The 18,031-nt window shown below is 41.6% G+C and overlaps 1 protein-coding gene across 1 annotated transcript in view; it reads left to right on the top strand.

The window, feature by feature from the left end:
• GPC4 (glypican 4) overlaps positions 1-10,436 on the top strand; it is a 130,628-nt gene extending 120,192 nt beyond the window's left edge. The window contains exons 4-9 of the mRNA XM_012001311.1: positions 1,265-1,430; positions 6,539-6,669; positions 6,779-6,925; positions 7,830-7,966; positions 9,323-9,498; positions 9,594-10,436. Of these exons, the coding sequence (XP_011856701.1) occupies positions 1,265-1,430; positions 6,539-6,669; positions 6,779-6,925; positions 7,830-7,966; positions 9,323-9,498; positions 9,594-9,796 (960 nt within the window). The 3' untranslated portion in view covers positions 9,797-10,436. The remainder of the gene's footprint in view (positions 1-1,264; positions 1,431-6,538; positions 6,670-6,778; positions 6,926-7,829; positions 7,967-9,322; positions 9,499-9,593) is intronic.
• Positions 10,437-18,031: the final 7,595 nt, after the last annotated feature.

Below are 18,031 nucleotides of genomic sequence, written 5' to 3'. Positions count from 1 at the left end.
CTCCCTCCCTCCCTCCCTCCCTCCCTTCCTTCCTTCCTTCCTTCCTTCCTTCCTTCGTCTCACTCTGTCACACAGTCTGGAGTGCAGTGGTAAGATCTCGGCTCACTGCAACCTCCATCTCCCAGCTTCAAGCAATTCTCCTGCCTCAGCCTTCTGAGTAGCTGGGACTACAGGCACACGCCACCATGCCCGGCTAATTTTTGTATTTTTAGTAGAGATGGGGGTTTCACCGTACTGGCCAGGCTGGTCTCGAACTCCTGACCTCGCGATCCGCCAGCCTTGGCCTCCCAAAGTGCTGGGATTACAAGCGTGAGCCACCGCACGCGGCAGCTGGTGTCCTAGTTTCTGCTTGATGTTTAAGCCCCTCTAAATTCTGGCCACACACATACTCCTGTGCACCTGACCTTATTTCCCACAATTTCCCAACCCCATTCTGAGATGCAGTGATATGTCCTGTACTCTCCTACAGGTTTTGTTCATTTCATTGAACTTACTTAGGATGCTCTCCCTTTGTTTGACCACTTAAGTCCAGCCCTTGTCTTGAAAATTTAACCAAAGCCCCACCTCTTTCATCAAGTGTTCCATGAACACTCTGTGCTTTAGTACTCCCAAGCCTTGGAAAGCCTTCACATACCCCCCAAGTTTAAGATTACTCATATTCTGCCCTGTAGAATGTGTTAACTTTGCCTTCTGCACAGCTCTTGGCACAGAACAGAAGACACCGTAGATATCCTTCTAAACCTTGATTTGGGGTTAGGGTTCAAAGGACAGCCTTGTAGTCAATGTGATTCAGAAGAAGATGTGCTTCTGTTCCAGTCTGGCAAAGACAAACACTGATGGTTGAGGCTATTAGCAGGGCGTGCATGGTGGGCACATGAAGGTAGTTTCCTCGACTGCATTTCATGGCTCACACTGGATAGTTATTTGTAAAAGGATTTTGAGATATTCGAGCAATTTATGTGTGTGAGAGAGAGACTCCAGGAGGGAAGGGGGTGTGGGGGAGGAATGGGTGTTTACAGGGTAGGAGTTGGTGTACCTTGTTTGTTTTGGGTCATGTGATGTTCATCTCCCTCCTCTGCCCTGTCCAAGCACGTATCTTTTATCTAATCTACATCTTCAGGAGGCAGTCCAGGCTTACTAATTGTGATCAATTACAACTCATTCTTAAGTTAATGGCCAAGTCTTCAGTGTCAGTGTGATAGAAGCAATTTCTGTCTCTATTTTAGCCCCACCACTACTGTCTTTTTTTCTTTTCACATATTAGGTAAACCCCACAGCCCAGTGTACCCATGCCCTGTTGAAGATGATCTACTGCTCCCACTGCCGGGGTCTCGTGACAGTGAAGCCATGTTACAACTACTGCTCAAACATCATGAGAGGCTGTTTGGCCAACCAAGGGGATCTCGATTTTGAATGGAACAATTTCATAGGTGAGCAAGTGATTAACATATTTGCGTTGCTAGAGATAGCTTAGCTTCCAGTCACAAGGACTGTTGTAATTGGCAGCTATGAAATTTGTTTATTTTAGTGTTAGTTATTTAGTGTTTGTCAGAATCCTGACTATGTAGATCATACTCAACTACTTTGAGTATAGTAAAAACATTACTACAAGTGAATATTCCCTTGAACTAATGGTGGCATTTCTGAAGGTAATAGGTACAGTGACTGCCAGGTTTTAATAACGAGAAAATGCTTTTTTCTCAGAGACAGAGTCTCTTTCTGTCACCTAGGCTGGAGTATAGCAGCACAGTCATAGCTGTGTGTAACCTGAAACTCCTGGGTTCAAGCGATCCTCCCACCCGCAGCCCCCCAAAAGCCCTGGGATTATAGGCATGAGCCACTCCCTGAGAAAGTGCCTTTTTGATATTTTGCCCCTAAAAGTCAGTTGTGTTTATGATTATAGGCTTGTATCCAAGTAAATGCTGGAGTACAGTCCTCATGGAGTTGTAAAAGTGGCTTTTAAAATGTTATATCTGTTACACTGCAACCAAATCTTCTGCAAACAGGCCAGATATGTATTTGTTATTTGGATCAGGTGAAATCTGATTGAGAAATTTAGGGATTCTGTTTCTGTACACGATTTAGCGATAGTAGTCTGCTCTGGTGAGAGTGGAAGGACTTTAGCCCTGAGAATGTAAGGGATACGTATTCCTGCATATATCTTCCATCTAGAAAACCATTCTCAGAGCCCAGACAGCAGTGTAAATGAAGTGGCCAATTGCTGAGAGGGTTAGTTATGATTTTGGGGAAAGGACAAATTAAGGAGAATTTAAATGTCCAGTTGTCAATTACCTTGATGCCTGAAACAACAGTGACCAGTGTTGAAGTTCATTATGCTGAGTATTAGTAGGACCGCACACACATACTAACAGCTCACAAAAGGAAACTCACATTTTTCCCCACCCCAGTCACCTTTGCATAATTGCCAAATTTGAGTGTCTTTATAAGCACCTGTTTTTCACTTATTTGTCCAAATCATGGGAACATGCATGCAGTTTGCTAGCTTGTTTTTCTGGGGGGAAGTGAGGGGTATTAAGGTTGGGGAATGCTTTTTAGTCTGTGTGAGAGCTAATTACCATATTAACTCCGTTTGAAAGTGCATCAATAAATTGGCTCCAACAGATTCTTAAGAACACTGACACAGGGGGAAAAAAAAGATGTGAATATTAAGCACTTCAGCACAATTGTAGCCTAAATAGCTCAAAGCTAGAAGACCTGAAAAAATCTTCTACACACAGAAAAGCAGAATCTCATGAAAGGGAAGGCATAAGACCAGCAAAGACACACAGGCCAAATGGCACATCATGCCCAGAATGAAGCCATGGGAGAAATTGTTGATTCAAAGTATTTCTCATGAAAGTAAAAACCCATAGCATTTCCAGATCTAAAGTCGCTATTTTTGGTTTTTTCTCTCTCTCTCTTATCCCATTCTCATCCCCACATCCAAATGTCAAGTTTGCAGTTCTCTTTTGCTAAATTGAATTTTTAAAGAAAGTTCGTGATCCTCTTCAATTTCCCCTATAATTCACTGTTTCTCTAGGCAAGGTAGTAGAATTTGCCATATGGTACAAAAAAATGTATGGTGACAGTGATCAAATTTTGCTGACTTTTCTACACACACATTGGGAATGGAACGCAGAAGGGCATGGCCCTGCCACTATTTTGATACTCTAACATGTCTAGCAGCAGCTATAACTAAACTCATATCCTTATATTAAAATACAAATGCTCCTACGTATTTTTCCTAGAGTTTACAGGTCCATATCAAATCAAAACCACACTCTGGCTTTCTTAATTGATGTTTTAAATCAGTTACTCTGAAACAAAGAGGACTTAAGTTGCTGCTGTTCTTGTTGTGCATTTTTAAAATTACATTTGTTGTCTTTGAAGAAACAAAATTAAACCCAAGTAGAAGTTGATAGGATTTCTGAATCGATTTTTCCCTAGTTATTTTAAGTGATAACTTTTTGGAGGGATGAGGTATATAGTTGTATCTAAACTTTGTTTTTAATGGGTATACTATTCTTTATTTCTAATAAGCAGATATAAAAGACCAGGAGTAATAGACATTGTTAATCTCCAGTGCTTTTTCATGAATTTTTCACAAGGGTTTAATTAATCTGCTTTGTGGTTGTAGAATTCAGTCCCAATTTACATGCCTCTGCTGTAAATTCTTTTTTTATTTCTTGTCTCTCTCCTTTTTTTTCTCTTTGCAAGGAATTTTTCCTTCCCCTTTAAATGACTGCAGCTAATGAATGGTCAAGGGCTTTTTCCCCCTTCTTTAAATCAGATCTTGGGGTTAAGTCGGGAAACTGCCTTTTGTTCTTCCAGTCAGGTCGTGAGGCTGAAGATGTGGGTTTCTGATTATTGGCAGCACAATGCAAAAGGAATTGCTTTCCCTAGTGAGAAGGGGATGCTTTGTTGCTGGGGGTGTGGGGGGAGACTCAGTGCCAGTGTCTTGAGCACTGAAATCATGCAGTTGGACTAGACCCTTTAAGAGACTAAGGATGAACCGGTTTTCCAAATCTGTCTTCTTGTTGCCATGCTCTTCCTCTCCTCTCTTAACTGCATCTGCAACTAGCCATGAATTGAGACCCTTTAGTAAATGTTGAAGTCTTGTCAGCCTTTTATCTGGATGGATCCAAATAGTTAAAACACCTTGGAATTTGGTTTTATAAGAGGCTGGTTTATATGAAACCTTCACTTGGAAAAACAAACCAAATATCTGCCTTGCCCCTACCAACAAAAGTCAGTTTCTGGAGAATCATAAATTATGCTAAAGTCCACCTTGTTCTCCATCACATACTGTAGCTGTGTTAACACTCATTTGACTCAGGGCCAACCCTATTAATGTCGCATGTTGCTGCCAGTGGGAATTTAGTATGGGGATTGCTGGCGGGGGCACCAGCCAGGTCCTGGCAGGAGCCAGTCGGATATCCCACAAACAAGGGCCCCGTGGCTCGTATCAGCCAGAAGAAAATCCAAACTCCAAACCAGTCATCTTTGGCTTTCTCTTGAGGCTTCTTATCAGGGCTGGCTGCTGTTACAGAAGAGCCGATTGATAACCAATCATGACTTCCTCCAGGGTTAGAGGCAGCTTTGGCTCCCGGGCTGCAGACTGCAGGCAGAGTGCACTTCAGTTGCATTCTTCAGCTGCGCAGCATGCAACGCCATGGCACCGGCCCCAACAAAGGCCCAGCTTCCCCCTCCATTCCCAGGCCCTTGTATATAGCCGGCTCGCTCAGAGTTTACAAAGACGCCAAAGAGCCAGAAGAATTGGGGTTTATGTTTCCTTTCAGTCTTTCACAAACACATTAGTGATCTGGCCATTCCTCGCCGCTAGGGGAATAAGGAGATACAAAATGCACTGGGTGTTGTTGTTGTTGTTGATGTTGTTGTTTAAACGTATACATTTTAGATGTTTATTATCTGTCTATTCATAATCTTTTTATTGGGAGCAGGTGATTTCTTCTCAGCTTATGAAGGAATGTGCTTTCTGTACATGGCAGTCCTGATGATTTGACAATAATGAACACATTTAAGTTGTGCTCCACTTGTTTACAAAAGTCTCCTTTTGCTAGCACATCAAAAGCATTTTTTTCTCTCCTCTAGTACAATGGTATATTCATGCTTTCAGCCCTTACTTAGAGTTAGAAGCATCACTTGATTGGCGCTTACCACAATGCATTCTGAAACTTCATTTGTTATTACTGTTTTAAAAATTGCATTTCACGGAAATCTATTTGTGGTTTGTGACATCGGAATTGTAGTTTAGAGAAATGACCCCATGCATTCAAATGTTGTGTAGCATTTGTTCTAGGTTGAAGGTGAAAGGTTGATGACCAGATTTGGTTTCATTGATATGCTGATGCCTATGCTCCTTTCCACTAGAAAGCTTAGGTAGAAGCTCAGCTGGGGGCTGCAGTTGTCAGCGGTGTTCTTTGGGAAGGGCACAATCTTCCGGAAACTAGCCCTTCTTTCTAGTAACCATCCTTGCACTACCTGAAGGTGATAGATAATGTTGGTCTAACTCCTTTCTTGCCATACACTAAGCACTAGAGTGTAAAGCGGGGATAAACAAGTTTAAAAGTTCACTGTTTGTCATTAATGAAGCATCCTTTTTGTCATTTGGGGTTTTCATTTCCAAGTTCTTCTAATTTTGTAAAACAGGTAGCAGGCAAAAATACTAAGCCTCATACTCCTTAGAAACATGTATGGCAAGAAAACAAAGACAATGTATTTTATTGAAGCGATTCAGTGCTTACTGGAAAATGCTAGACTACTCCAGAGTCTAAAGCAGGATAATCGGTGAAGATATATACTGTGAGCCCACTAATTTTGTATACTGTGTCTTGTGTCATCTTTTCACTTTGGAAAAAAAAAAAGGAGGTACATGCTTTAAGATCAATTGAGGCCATTGTATTTGCAATGAGAAGTTTTTCTTAATACAAAAATTGGATTATTCAAAGTTTTATTATTTGAAAAGTCATTAGAATTCCTAGGAATCCTTTCATTTGTATTTTCCAACGGTGCACTCAAGGATCTGAGGGGTTTTGTTTTTAAAAATGAAAGAAAAGAATTAATATGCCAGCATCTTAACTGATTTATGTTTTTGACTCTTATAAATGGAATGTGAAACGAAAAAATCCTAGGGAAGTCTCTGGAAGAACTGGCATGTTATTTTGCCTCCAGCCTTAGGTTTGTCTTCTGGGAGCTAACTAAGCCTTACAGTGACAGTGGCTGACACACGAATAATCAGTATTGAGGAAAGTTCCTGATTTGGTTTCCTTGCTGTAGAACTAAGCCTTCATCTGGCCATTTCACACTTCAGAGAGCTAGTGTTACATAGTGACTAAATGCAGTTTGGTGTAAGGGAAATAGATATAAAAACATAAAAACAAGAATTCATTATGATCCATGTCTTACTTCCCCCGCCCCCATGCAGGAAACAGGAAAAAAAAATTAGATTGATTTACCCAAGGCCAAACTAATGATTGACTTTTTATGCTGTGTTGTTCTTCCCCAAACCTCATATTAGATGCTATGCTGATGGTGGCAGAAAGGCTAGAGGGTCCTTTCAACATTGAATCGGTCATGGATCCCATCGATGTGAAGATTTCTGATGCTATTATGAACATGCAGGATAATAGTGTTCAAGTGTCTCAGAAGGTAACGAAGGCAAGATGCTGGAAAGGGGAGCTGGGGAACCACCTCCTCCCTGTCCCGCCCCACGTTGGCATGTGACTTCCCTAACATGACTACACTTACTCCAATGCAGGTTTTCCAGGGATGTGGACCCCCCAAGCCCCTCCCAGCTGGACGAATTTCTCGTTCCATCTCTGAAAGTGCCTTCAGTGCTCGCTTCAGACCACATCACCCCGAGGAACGCCCAACCACAGCAGCTGGCACTAGTTTGGACCGACTGGTGAGCATTTTGGCAGGAAGGGCCGTGTTTAATGACAGTGAACTGAAAACTCTTGCTCAGAATGAATTTTTAGCTGGAAGGCTGACAAGTGTGGGTCTTTCGGGTGTCACTTTTCAAGCAAATAGGATGTGGATGTCAGTCAATCTGCCTGTCCCATTTTCTAGCTCAGAAAGTTCCTGGGTAGTCAAGGAGTTATGATGCAATAAGTCTTGTCTCAAAACTTCTCTTTAGATTCACCATGCATTTACTGAACATCTAGTATGTGTCCATCACTGTGCTAGGCACAGAGAAGCTCAGAGAAATAAGGCAAATCCTTGTTCTCAAAAGGTACCAACAAGGAGGCAAAGAGGGAGAAGTAGATGTTCCAGGCTTATTAACATAAAATGATGTTTAGTAAACGCTGAGATGGGAGAAGAGTGAATAACTGTAGGCAAATTGCTTTATCCACAGTAATATGCAACAAAAATGTAAGAAAGTATTCCTACAGTAGTAGGAATACAGAAGAGGGAGTCTGCGGAGATAGGGATGGAGAGAAAGAGCAATAGCAGCTATGTTTCACAGAGTGCCTAATATATGCACTTGATCCTGACTCTAAAAGCCTTAGGAGAAGAGATTGCGTATTATCTTTGTGCCTACAGCATGGAACCTGGTAGGCCTCAGATGGTACTTACAATGAGGTGCACGAGGGATCTAGACCACTCCTTTGGAACTTGCATTTCAACTATTCATTTGAGTGGTTTTGTACTTCTAAGATATAAATTGGAGTTGCATCTTCCTCTTCTAACTAAAGTTGAAAATGAATTGCATATCACTCTGGAGATACTTTGGAAATGGCCAGAAGGCACATTTGTAGGTAGTTTTGTCTTGTCTTACAATGATCCTTTTTTTGTTGTTTCATAATTAGGTTACTGATGTCAAGGAGAAACTGAAACAGGCCAAGAAATTCTGGTCCTCCCTTCCGAGCAACGTTTGCAATGATGAGAGGATGGCTGCAGGAAACGGCAATGAGGATGACTGCTGGAATGGGAAAGGCAAAAGCAGGTTAGTGTCTGTTGAATGAATTTGAAGTCTGTCCCTTCCTAGATGCCTGGGTGACCTTCAGAGAGGGTTCTCGCAATTGTCAACCGAGGCATCAGGAAGCAATTCACAGTAGGTAGCAACAACATGGAAGGCTTCTAGGCATTGTTAGGAACAGGCTTTGCACTGGGAGTGTTGAGAAGGCACCCAGTTACTTACAAAGAGTGCTGAGTCAAAAGTTTGACAGTAGTTATAGTCTCGTATTAGGGCCGTTCCAATAGTGTCATTATTTTAAAAATATTTAATGCCCGTTGCTCTTTGCCCAATGGCCTAGCCTAATAAATAACCAGTTCTCAAAGGTTCTATTCTCTGACTTGATGCCCTGTGTCCCTCCCTTAGACACTCAATAAGTTAGAGAAGTACCCATACTTTTGTTTGTTTGTTTGTTTGAGATGGAGTCTCGCTCTTTTGCCCAGACTGGAGTGTAGTGGCACAATCTTGGCTCACTGCAACCTCCACCTCCCGGGTTCAAGCAGTTCTCCTGCCTCAGCCTCCTGAGTAGCTAGGACTACAGGTGCCTGCCACCATGCCCGGCTAATTTTTTTTTTTTTTGTATTTTTAGTAGAGACGGGTTTTCACCATGTTAGCCAGGATGGTCTTGATCTTCTGACCTTGTGATTCGCCCTCCTCAGCCTCCCAAAGTGCTGGGATTACAGGTGTGAGCCACCACGCCCAGCCAGTACCCATACTTCTTTACTTCAACCCACCAACCTCCTCAAGAGGGATAGCTTCCTTCCTTCCTTCCTTCCATCCTTCCTTCCACAGAGTATCACTGTCAACCTGCTAGAATGCAGTGGCGAAATCTCGGCTCTCTGCAACCTCACTGCAATCTCAGCTGCTGGAAAGCAGTGGTGCAATCTCAGCTCACTGCAACCTTTGCCTCCTGGGTTCAAGTTAATTTTCTGTGTCAGCCTCCTAAGTATCTGGGATTACAGGCACACACCACCACATGCAGCTCATTTTTATATTTTCAGTAGAGACAGGGTTTCGCTATGTTGGCAGGGTTGGTCTTGAATGCCCGACCTCAAGTGATCCACCCACCTCAGCCTCCAAAAGTGCTGGGATAGCTTTCAAGAAGGTTTCCATCAAATTGGAGAAATGAGGAATCCACAGGAACAAGAAAGATTAGAGTTCATTAGGAATTGAAGAACTTCCATCTAATTTTGCTTAGTGGAAATACTATAATCTAGCAGAAATATTTGATAATCTCTTGTATAATCTTGATAATCTTCAAGCCTGTAATCCCAGCACTTTGGGAGGCAGACAGATAAAATCTTTTTGCTTTACAAATCTTCTTACTGGGGTCATTTTACGTTCCAGGTACCTGTTTGCAGTGACAGGAAATGGATTAGCCAACCAGGGCAACAACCCAGAGGTCCAGGTTGACACCAGCAAACCAGACATACTGATCCTTCGTCAAATCATGGCTCTTCGAGTGATGACCAGCAAGATGAAGAATGCATACAATGGGAATGACGTGGACTTCTTTGATAACAGTAAGCATTTGTGGTTTGAAAGAACAAATTGCTCTTGTATGCCTTCTGATGAGAACAAGTGGAATGAAATCTCTATTCCATTTTTTTTAAACTAGGTGATGAAAGTAGTGGAGAAGGAAGTGGAAGTGGCTGTGAGTATCAGCAGTGCCCTTCAGAGTTTGACTATAATGCCACTGACCACGCTGGGAAGAGTGCCAATGAGAAAGCCGACAGTGCAGGTGTCCGTCCTGGGGCACAGGCCTACCTCCTCACTGCCTTCTGCATCTTGTTCCTGGTTATGCAGAGAGAGTGGAGATAATTCTCAAACTCTGAGAAAAAGTGTTCATCATCAAAAAGTTAAAAGGCACCAGTTATCACTTTTCTACCATCCTAGTGACTTTGCTTTTTAAATGAATGGACAACAATGTACAGTTTTTACTATGTGGCCACTGGTTTAAGAAATGCTGACTTTGTTTTTTCATTCAGTTTTGGGAGGAAAAGGGACTGTGCATTGAGTTGGTTCCTGCTCCCCCAAACCATGTTAAATGTGGCTAACAGTGTAGGTACAAGAACTATAGTTAGTTGTGCATTTGTGATTTTATCACTCTATTATTTGTTTGTATGTTTTTTTCTCATTTCATTTGTGGGTTTTTTTTTCCAACTATGATCTCACCTTGTTTCTTACAAGCAAACCAGGGTTCCTTCTTGGCATGTAACATGTACGTATTTCTGAAATATTAAATAGCTGTACAGAAGCAGGTTTTATTTATCACGTTATTAAAAGAAAAAGCCCAACAAGCAGTAAAATTTCCATTTCTCCCTGTTATTTTAGTTGCCTTATCTGGAGAGACGTGGAGGTGATTTTCTTTTTTTTAATTATTATTAAGTTAGGACAGAATGTGAGGACACGAGCAGGCTTCTGAGCCACTTGTCAGATTGTATTCAAAGCATCAATCCAAGAAGAAGGTTATACGTACTTCATTTATAGGTGGTAATTGGAAGAGACTGCAGACTACTGCTTTGAATGAGTTGAATTACATAAGCTAAGATCACTGTAGGTCCATTTCTTGAACCCACTTATATATAAACTGTAACCCATTTAGAAAAAGATTCTGGATATCCTCCCCCTTGAAGGATAGAAGGCGTTCAGGATGTCCCAGTTATCACATGTTCACACTTGGGTTTGGGGGTGTTTTTTAAAAACCAGGCAGGTTAGCTAGCCCACCGTGTGCTAGTTTTCATGTTCACACTGACCCTATTTGAATTAATATCCCAATGGCAGCAATAAGTGACCAACAATCTCACTTGATCCCCCTTGTTAGAGTGGTCCAGATTTCAAACCCAACTATGTACAGGGAGCTGTCTGGGAGCTAGCCAGAACTGGGGTACAGCCTGGGCTCAGGGAATAGCTGTCAACACTCGGGCAAAGTTTTTGTCTGTGCATGTGTATCTCCATTTGTTTTGGGATCCCAGTTTTTGTTTTAAGAGAGTATAAGGTGTTTCATTTGAGTCTTTTTCTTACCCGGTCCCCTCTTAACAGTAAAACAAAGGACTTGCCATGGTTCACAGCAATGTGCTGCGATCCAAGATATCAGCCAAGGAGCCCACTTAGGGGAGAACTAGGTGTCCAGATTTTTGTACGTGTTGTTTTTCTTCGGGGGTGGGGCGGGGTGGGAGTAGGTAGAGCTGAGAAGGCTACATCTTAGCAGTGACCTTTAGCCATGTGGATGAAGTGGCAAAGGCCATGGCCATATCTGTTGTCCCAGGCCAAAGACTAACAACTATCTTGGCCCCTTGGGAATCCCTTCCTTGTGTCCTTACCAAATGATAGCTCATAAAACTCTGATAATGTAACAAATCACTTTCAAAGGAGTTCCCAGAAGTCTTCAGAAAGACTAAAATTCTGTAAGTCTCTTCCTGCTTTAGACAGCCATTAAGATCCCAACTAATTTTACTGAACCTAAAACCCACAAAGAGGTTGTTTGTGTTATTGTTCAATCTTCAGTTGTAAGAGTAATTCTCTATTTTTATATTGAAACATAATTACTTGATAGCTCAGGGTCTACATTTCATTCAACTTTTTACACCAAATTCTGCAGAGTGGTCAAAATGGAATATTGGGGGCTGTTGTAAACAGAGGCTTAATTTTATTAGAAGTAGTCAGTTATTTATTAAAGCATGATGTTAATAAAATAGGCATATTCTGGCTGGTGTGTATAAGTGTTTTTTTTTTAAACAAATCACAGAAGACATAAAATTGAAAAGGCACTCCATTTATATATGAGGGAAAATAGATTGTAAATAGCTAAGGGGCCTTGTGAGAACTTGGAAAATGTGCTGATACTTAGTAACTACCTCAGTTGTGAGGAATTTCCTTTTTAGCTTAGACTGCTATTACTTTTACTTGGTAGAAATGAATCTGGTCTCCAAAATATGGCTCAGAGAGTTATCCCCATAGACCTTGTTAGATTGTTTTTAATTTAAAACCTTGAACTGTGCCCAGTTGTTTTCTTCCAGTCAAGTTCTCTAAACCAATAACGTTTTCCGAATTAAATATTCTTGAAGGTTCTTCTGGACTCTTACTGATTTGTTTTCTTTCTTTGCATTTTTTCCTGTTACTCTTTTATTATTTAAATTGTCTCTTGTTTTTGAACTTCAACTATGAAATAAACAAATCATAGATTTTTCCATTCAGGTCTGACTGGATAACTGTTGGCTTCTAACCAGCTGGCAAGCTCACCCCCACTCCCCAAAAAAGAAGAAAGGCAAGTTGAATATTTTAAAACCTTAAGAGTTTGGAGTATGAGGTAGAATAAAAACCTTGTTAGGAGAAGACCTGACTTTTCCAAAGTTAACAGCATGTGAAGGGCTTGTGTTTTACAAAGTCATTTATAAATTATTTTTCTTTAAAACACGTCACCTACTCTGTACCTTAAAGAAACATTTTACAACTCTTAGGTTTATATTTTATTTCAAAAATCGTAACTAGCACCTGTTATTTTTATTAAAAGACACTGTGAAGAATTTACATAAATTTCTAAAGTTTAGTTACTGAGTGTTCAAAACCTAACAGTTCACATGAAGTGAAAATTGTCATTTGTGATTACAGAATCAAAATAAAAATAGGTGTGAATGGTGCTACACAAATTTCTGCTTCCCCCTTGTTAGCAGAATGTCTATTTACATAGCTAAAGGATAGTAAGTTATTAGGTTACTGCAAAAGTAATTGCAGTTTTTGCCATTACTTTCAATGGCAAAATACAGTTATCTACTAGAGGAGGGTGTGTGTGTGTGTGCGCGCGCGCGCGCACGCACGCACATGTAATGTCACTGCTAAGCCAAATGTAACTTTCTACCTTTTTTGAAACAACAACAAAGTACTCACAAAATTCTTCTGACTTTGAACTTCATGGGGAAAAATATAACTGCATGCCATGATACACTTCACAAACTCAGTTTCTACTTTTTAACTTCTAAAATTCTTCTAAAATTCCTTTTTATGTATGTGAAAAATACCTGAGAGATGACATTTGGTAACAGGAATTCTATTCCATCAATGAGCCAAATGCCAAATAATATTTACTGTGTACGTAGTTTTAAATTAGGTAATATATTGACAGGGTTTAAAAAACAGAACATATATCAAGAGACTGAGTGAATTTTCCTCCCATTCCTGCTTCCATCTGCCAAGTTGTCCCCACACCCTAAGTAAGCTCTTACTAGTTACTTATGTATGTCTTCTTCCAAAGTTTATTTATGCATATACAAGCAAATATGAATAGAAATTTACTCCTTTTTGTCATATAAAAGGTAGAGTTTTTTTGTTTTTTTGTGGTTTTTTTGTTGTTTGTTTTTTTTTGAGATGGAGACTCCCTGTGTCCCCGAGGCTGGAGTACAGTGGCGCAATCTCAGCTCACTGCAACCTCCACCTTCCGGCTCAAGCAATCCTCCCATCTCAGCCTCATGAATAGCTGGGATTACAGGTGTGTGCCACCACATCCAGCTAATTTTGTATTTTTAGTAGAGACAGGATTTCACCATGTTGGCCAGGCTGGTCTCGAACTCCTGGGCTCAAGTGATACTCCCACCTCGGTCTCCCAAAATGCTGGAATTGCAGGCATGAGCCACTGCATCCATCAAAAAGGTAGTATTTTATGCTTATAATGTCCTATTTCTTTAGGTTAATGTTTTGAATATTGAGAATAGGAGACTCTGAGGATACAGCTCTGTAATTAAGTTTAGGATTCCTATTCTAAAGGCATGGCTTCTCAGTAGTAGCACATTTTGTGTTTTACTGCATTTTGGCCCAGATTAATGTAAGTAGTTTTACAAGAAACAAGCATTGAATAGAGTGAGGAATAGTTTGGCATTATAGTACTATAACCCCAGAGTGTACAATTTGAATGCTCTCTGTTTTTGTTAAGGTTTACTTTTGGTAGTTTGTTTTCATATCATCGCCAGTGCAGAAGACATTAGCCAAAATAGTTTGGAAGATCCTCTCAGAATACAGCATGTTAGTACCACAGTTCATGCTTCGAAATGCTTCACAGGACCTGCTGTGACCTGGAATTTACTCATATTCTATTAGAATAAAGTATTCTCTTTTTTTGAGACAGGGTATTACTCTGTCACCCAGGCTGGAGTGCAGTGGCACCATCAGAGCTCACTGCAACCTTGGACTTCTGTACTTGAGTGATCCTCCCACCTCAGGCTCCTAAGTACCTGGGACTACAGGCATATGCCACCATACCCAGCTTTTTTTTTTTTTTTTTTTTTTTTTTTGTAAAGACAGGGTATCACCATGTTGCTCAAGCTGGCCTTCAATTTCCGGCTTCAAGCAGTTCTCCTGCCTTGGCCTCCCATGGTGCTGGGATTACAGGCATGAGCCACCACACTGGCCTGAAAGTACTTTTAATGCTTTCAAAAGCCCAGATGCCTTGCAGCAGCAGCAGCCACCACACAGAATGGAGATGAGGGTACTAGGAAAATGTGTAACTAGACCCTAGGTTACTGCGTCCAATGGTTCAGTCATTAGAATATGCAAATAAATTTTTCCAACTTCAGTTTTCTTGTAAAGTTGAATTTTTATGAATCAGTGTTTGAGAGACTTCTGAGTTCAGTAAAATCTAAAGAAATCAATTCCTCAGCATGAGCGTCCACATGTGCAATTAAATGTACATTCTACTCTACTTTTGACATTTCTTAAATGTTAGGAATTCTGGAAAAAAAGCACAGGGTTGTTGGAAAGACAAAGATCTTCACGCATCAATCCTACTAGGTAAAAGCTGATGAAAGATAACGAGTGTGTTTAAAGAGTAAAGATAAAGGTATATGTGTGATGACCCCAGGAGGCTTTTATGATCCTGTTCTCTGGTCTTTGAGGAAGCCTTTGGCAGCAACGTTGTTGCCACTCCATGTTATTCTTAATTCCTGTGTTTCTTGCATAGTAGGATTAGAAGACCTGTGTGTGTGTGTGTGTGTGTGTGTACGTGTACACAGACCTACCCACAGAGAGATTTATTGAGTGATTGTGTATTTTCAAACACTAAATACTGGTAGATCTTACCCTGTCACTTATGGGCTGCCTTCCCATGGCTGTCAGTGGGGTGTGCTTGGGGAATGTAGACTCATTTTAATAACAGCCTAAGGGAAACATAATTAAGAAGGTAAGTCTCCTGCCAAGAAAAAGAAAATACACATATATAAAATGCATACCAGAGACCAAATAGAATTTCTTAGATTTACCACTGCCTGTGTGTGCTTTTCTGCATCACCACAGATAACCTAAAGCTGACTGTAACCTGCTGTTCATAGTGACTCACTGCACAGAGCATTTTGGTGCCAGGTTGGCCAAAAAGAAAGAATCACAGCCAGTGGGTGGTTTTCTGAACACACCCATTAGGATCTCTTGGTCCTTTTTCAGTGCATTTGTCTTTAAAGGTCTTTACTGTCCCCACCGGCACCTTTCTTTTAAAATGTAATGACAAACGGTTTTTACTCTGCTGTTTCAGTTCAGAACACTTTGCAACATGATCTGGTAGCGGTAATGAACATTTAGACATTTATTATTTAAAAAGAAACTAGTTATTTGCTGTTTATTTACTTGTAACTTCCTGACTGAGAAGTGAGGCATGGGCTGGGCCTGGTGGCTCACACGTGTAATACCAACATTTTGGGAGGCTGAGGCAGGCAGATTACTTGAGGTCAGGAGTTCAAGACCAGCCTGGCCAACATGGTGAAACCTGTCTCTACTAAAAATACAAAAATTAGCGGGGTGTGGTGGCGGGCAACTATAATCCCAGCTACTCGGGTGGCTGAAGCATGATAATCGCTTGAACCCGGGAGTTGGAGGTTGCTGTGAGCTGAGATCGCACCACTGCACTCCACCCTGGGCAACAGAGCAAGATTCCATCTCAAAAACTTTGAAAAAAAAAAATGAGGCAGGAAGAACCTGTGTGCCCGGCACTAAGGCTGGGCCATATTGATTCTGTTACAGAATTCTGCATAGTAGAAGTGAGTCCATTTCACAGATGACTCAAAGGATGCAAAGAAGTCAGGTAACTTGGCCAAGGGTGACACCCATATAAGAAATGCAAGAACCAGATTTGAAGCATCGGTGGGTCTGCCATCAGGCCGAACCTGCTCAAGTGCTACTTTTCCTTTGATTGCTGCTTTTCCATTACCCCACATTGTCTGAATCATTAGGAAGGAATAAGGCTTGTCAAGCTTACCACATGTAGAGCTGCCCTGTCCCTGAGGAAGGGTCGGGTTAATGGCCATAGGAGGTGCTGATTAATTTGGCTGACCTGAGTATGGGCCAAGGAGTCCAGGGCCACCTGGAGGCAAATCTTGATGATGACGAGGGTTTTTGACTTCACACGGTGTGGCTCCTTGCTCTGTGGACTTCAAAGCAGAAAGAATTCCAGTGCATGCAGATTGTGTGCCATCATTGATGTGCTGGTTCTTGAAGAACTTTATTTTATTTTATTTTATTTATTTTATTATTATGTATTTGACACAGAATCTCACTCTGTCGCCCAGGCTGGAGTGACCTTGGCTCACTGCAAACTCTGCCTCCCCGGTTCAAGTGATTCTCGTGCCTCAGCCTCCCAAGTAGCTGGGATTACAGTCTTTCGCCACTATGTCCAGCAAATTTTCGTATTTGTAGTGTAGAGACAAGGTTTCGCCATGTAGGCCAGGCTGTTCTTGAACTCCTGACCTCAAGTGATCTGCCAGCCTCTGCCTCCCAAAGTGCTGGGATTACAGGCGTGAGCCACTGTGCCCAGCCTGAAGAAACAATTATTAACTCAAGGTATCTTGTCTACCCTTTCCAGGACAGCCTGCGAATGTGAAATTATCCATTCACAGGCTGTGTCAATGGTTCCGGGGGTGCCCTTGCAGTGACAGGGCTGAGAAGGCTGAACACTTAAAGAAATACAGTTTGTTGAGAAAAATATCGTGGTTTACATGGGAAAAATTCGTACCTGCTTGATCAGCTGGGGCTCTGTGTGGGAGGTAAACACATCTTGGGATAAGCAGGGGCCAGTGAACACCATCTGGGCTTCTTAAAGTGCCCTTGACAAGACTCCATCTTAAAGTTTACACCTGGGTCAGAGATTAGACACAAAGAATAGGGATGAACAGGCACTATTCTAGAGGGGGAGTATAACAATAGGTTTTTCCTGCACGACTGGTCTTAGTGCACATTACAAAAGATATCTACAGACAAAATCTGTGTGTTAGGAAGGAGAGATTTTAAATTCCCACTTCCTACCTAGGAAAGAAACCCAGAGCTTTTTGTTGGTTGTGTGCTGATCACGTGTCCCAGCATTCCCATAGGGCAGTATGGGCAGAACAGTATGGGAAAGGTCCTGACCTAGGAGTGCTTTGTACACTGGGTTTGACCACCACCTTGATATAAGGTCCAGAGATGAGCAGCAAAATCAGCAGGAACTGAGGGCTCTACCTCCAAGTGAATGACAAGTGATGCCTCACTAGTCTGCAAAGACAGAGACTCAAACCTATATAATTGGGGCTGTGGGGCAGTTGAATTCCTAGAACTAAAGGCACAGTACCCCCTCAGAATGAGTAAATGATCCATTTTGATAAAAAAGGAGTTGTCTTAATGAGCAGTGATTTATGTAATTGCTCAAATTAAAGATGCTGGCCAGGCGTGGTGGCTCACAGCTGTAATCCCAGCACTTTTGGAGACTGAGGTGGGTGGATCACTTGAGGTCAGGATTTTGACACCAGCTTGGGCAACATGGTGAAACCAAGTCTCTACCAAAAATACAAAAATTAGCCGGATGTGGAGGTGCACGCCTGTAATCCCAGCTACTCGGGAGGCTGAGGTAGGAGAATTGCTTGAACCCAGGAGGCAGAGGTTGCAGTGAGCCGAGATCATGCTACTGCACTCCAGTGTGGGCAACAGAGTGACACTCTGTAACAAAAAAAGGAAAAAAATAAACTTTTCTTTTTTAATACTCTAGGCTGCTGGTGATCAGCTGATGCTGAACAAAATCCCTGGACTCAAAAGGTGAATCAGAGTGGAATG

This window comes from Mandrillus leucophaeus, unplaced genomic scaffold (assembly GCF_000951045.1).
Source record: "Mandrillus leucophaeus isolate KB7577 unplaced genomic scaffold, Mleu.le_1.0 Scaffold659, whole genome shotgun sequence".
NCBI lineage: Eukaryota > Metazoa > Chordata > Mammalia > Primates > Cercopithecidae > Mandrillus > Mandrillus leucophaeus.
Note: the sequence above shows the minus strand (reverse complement) of the source record. Positions and strands in the feature narration are given on the sequence as shown.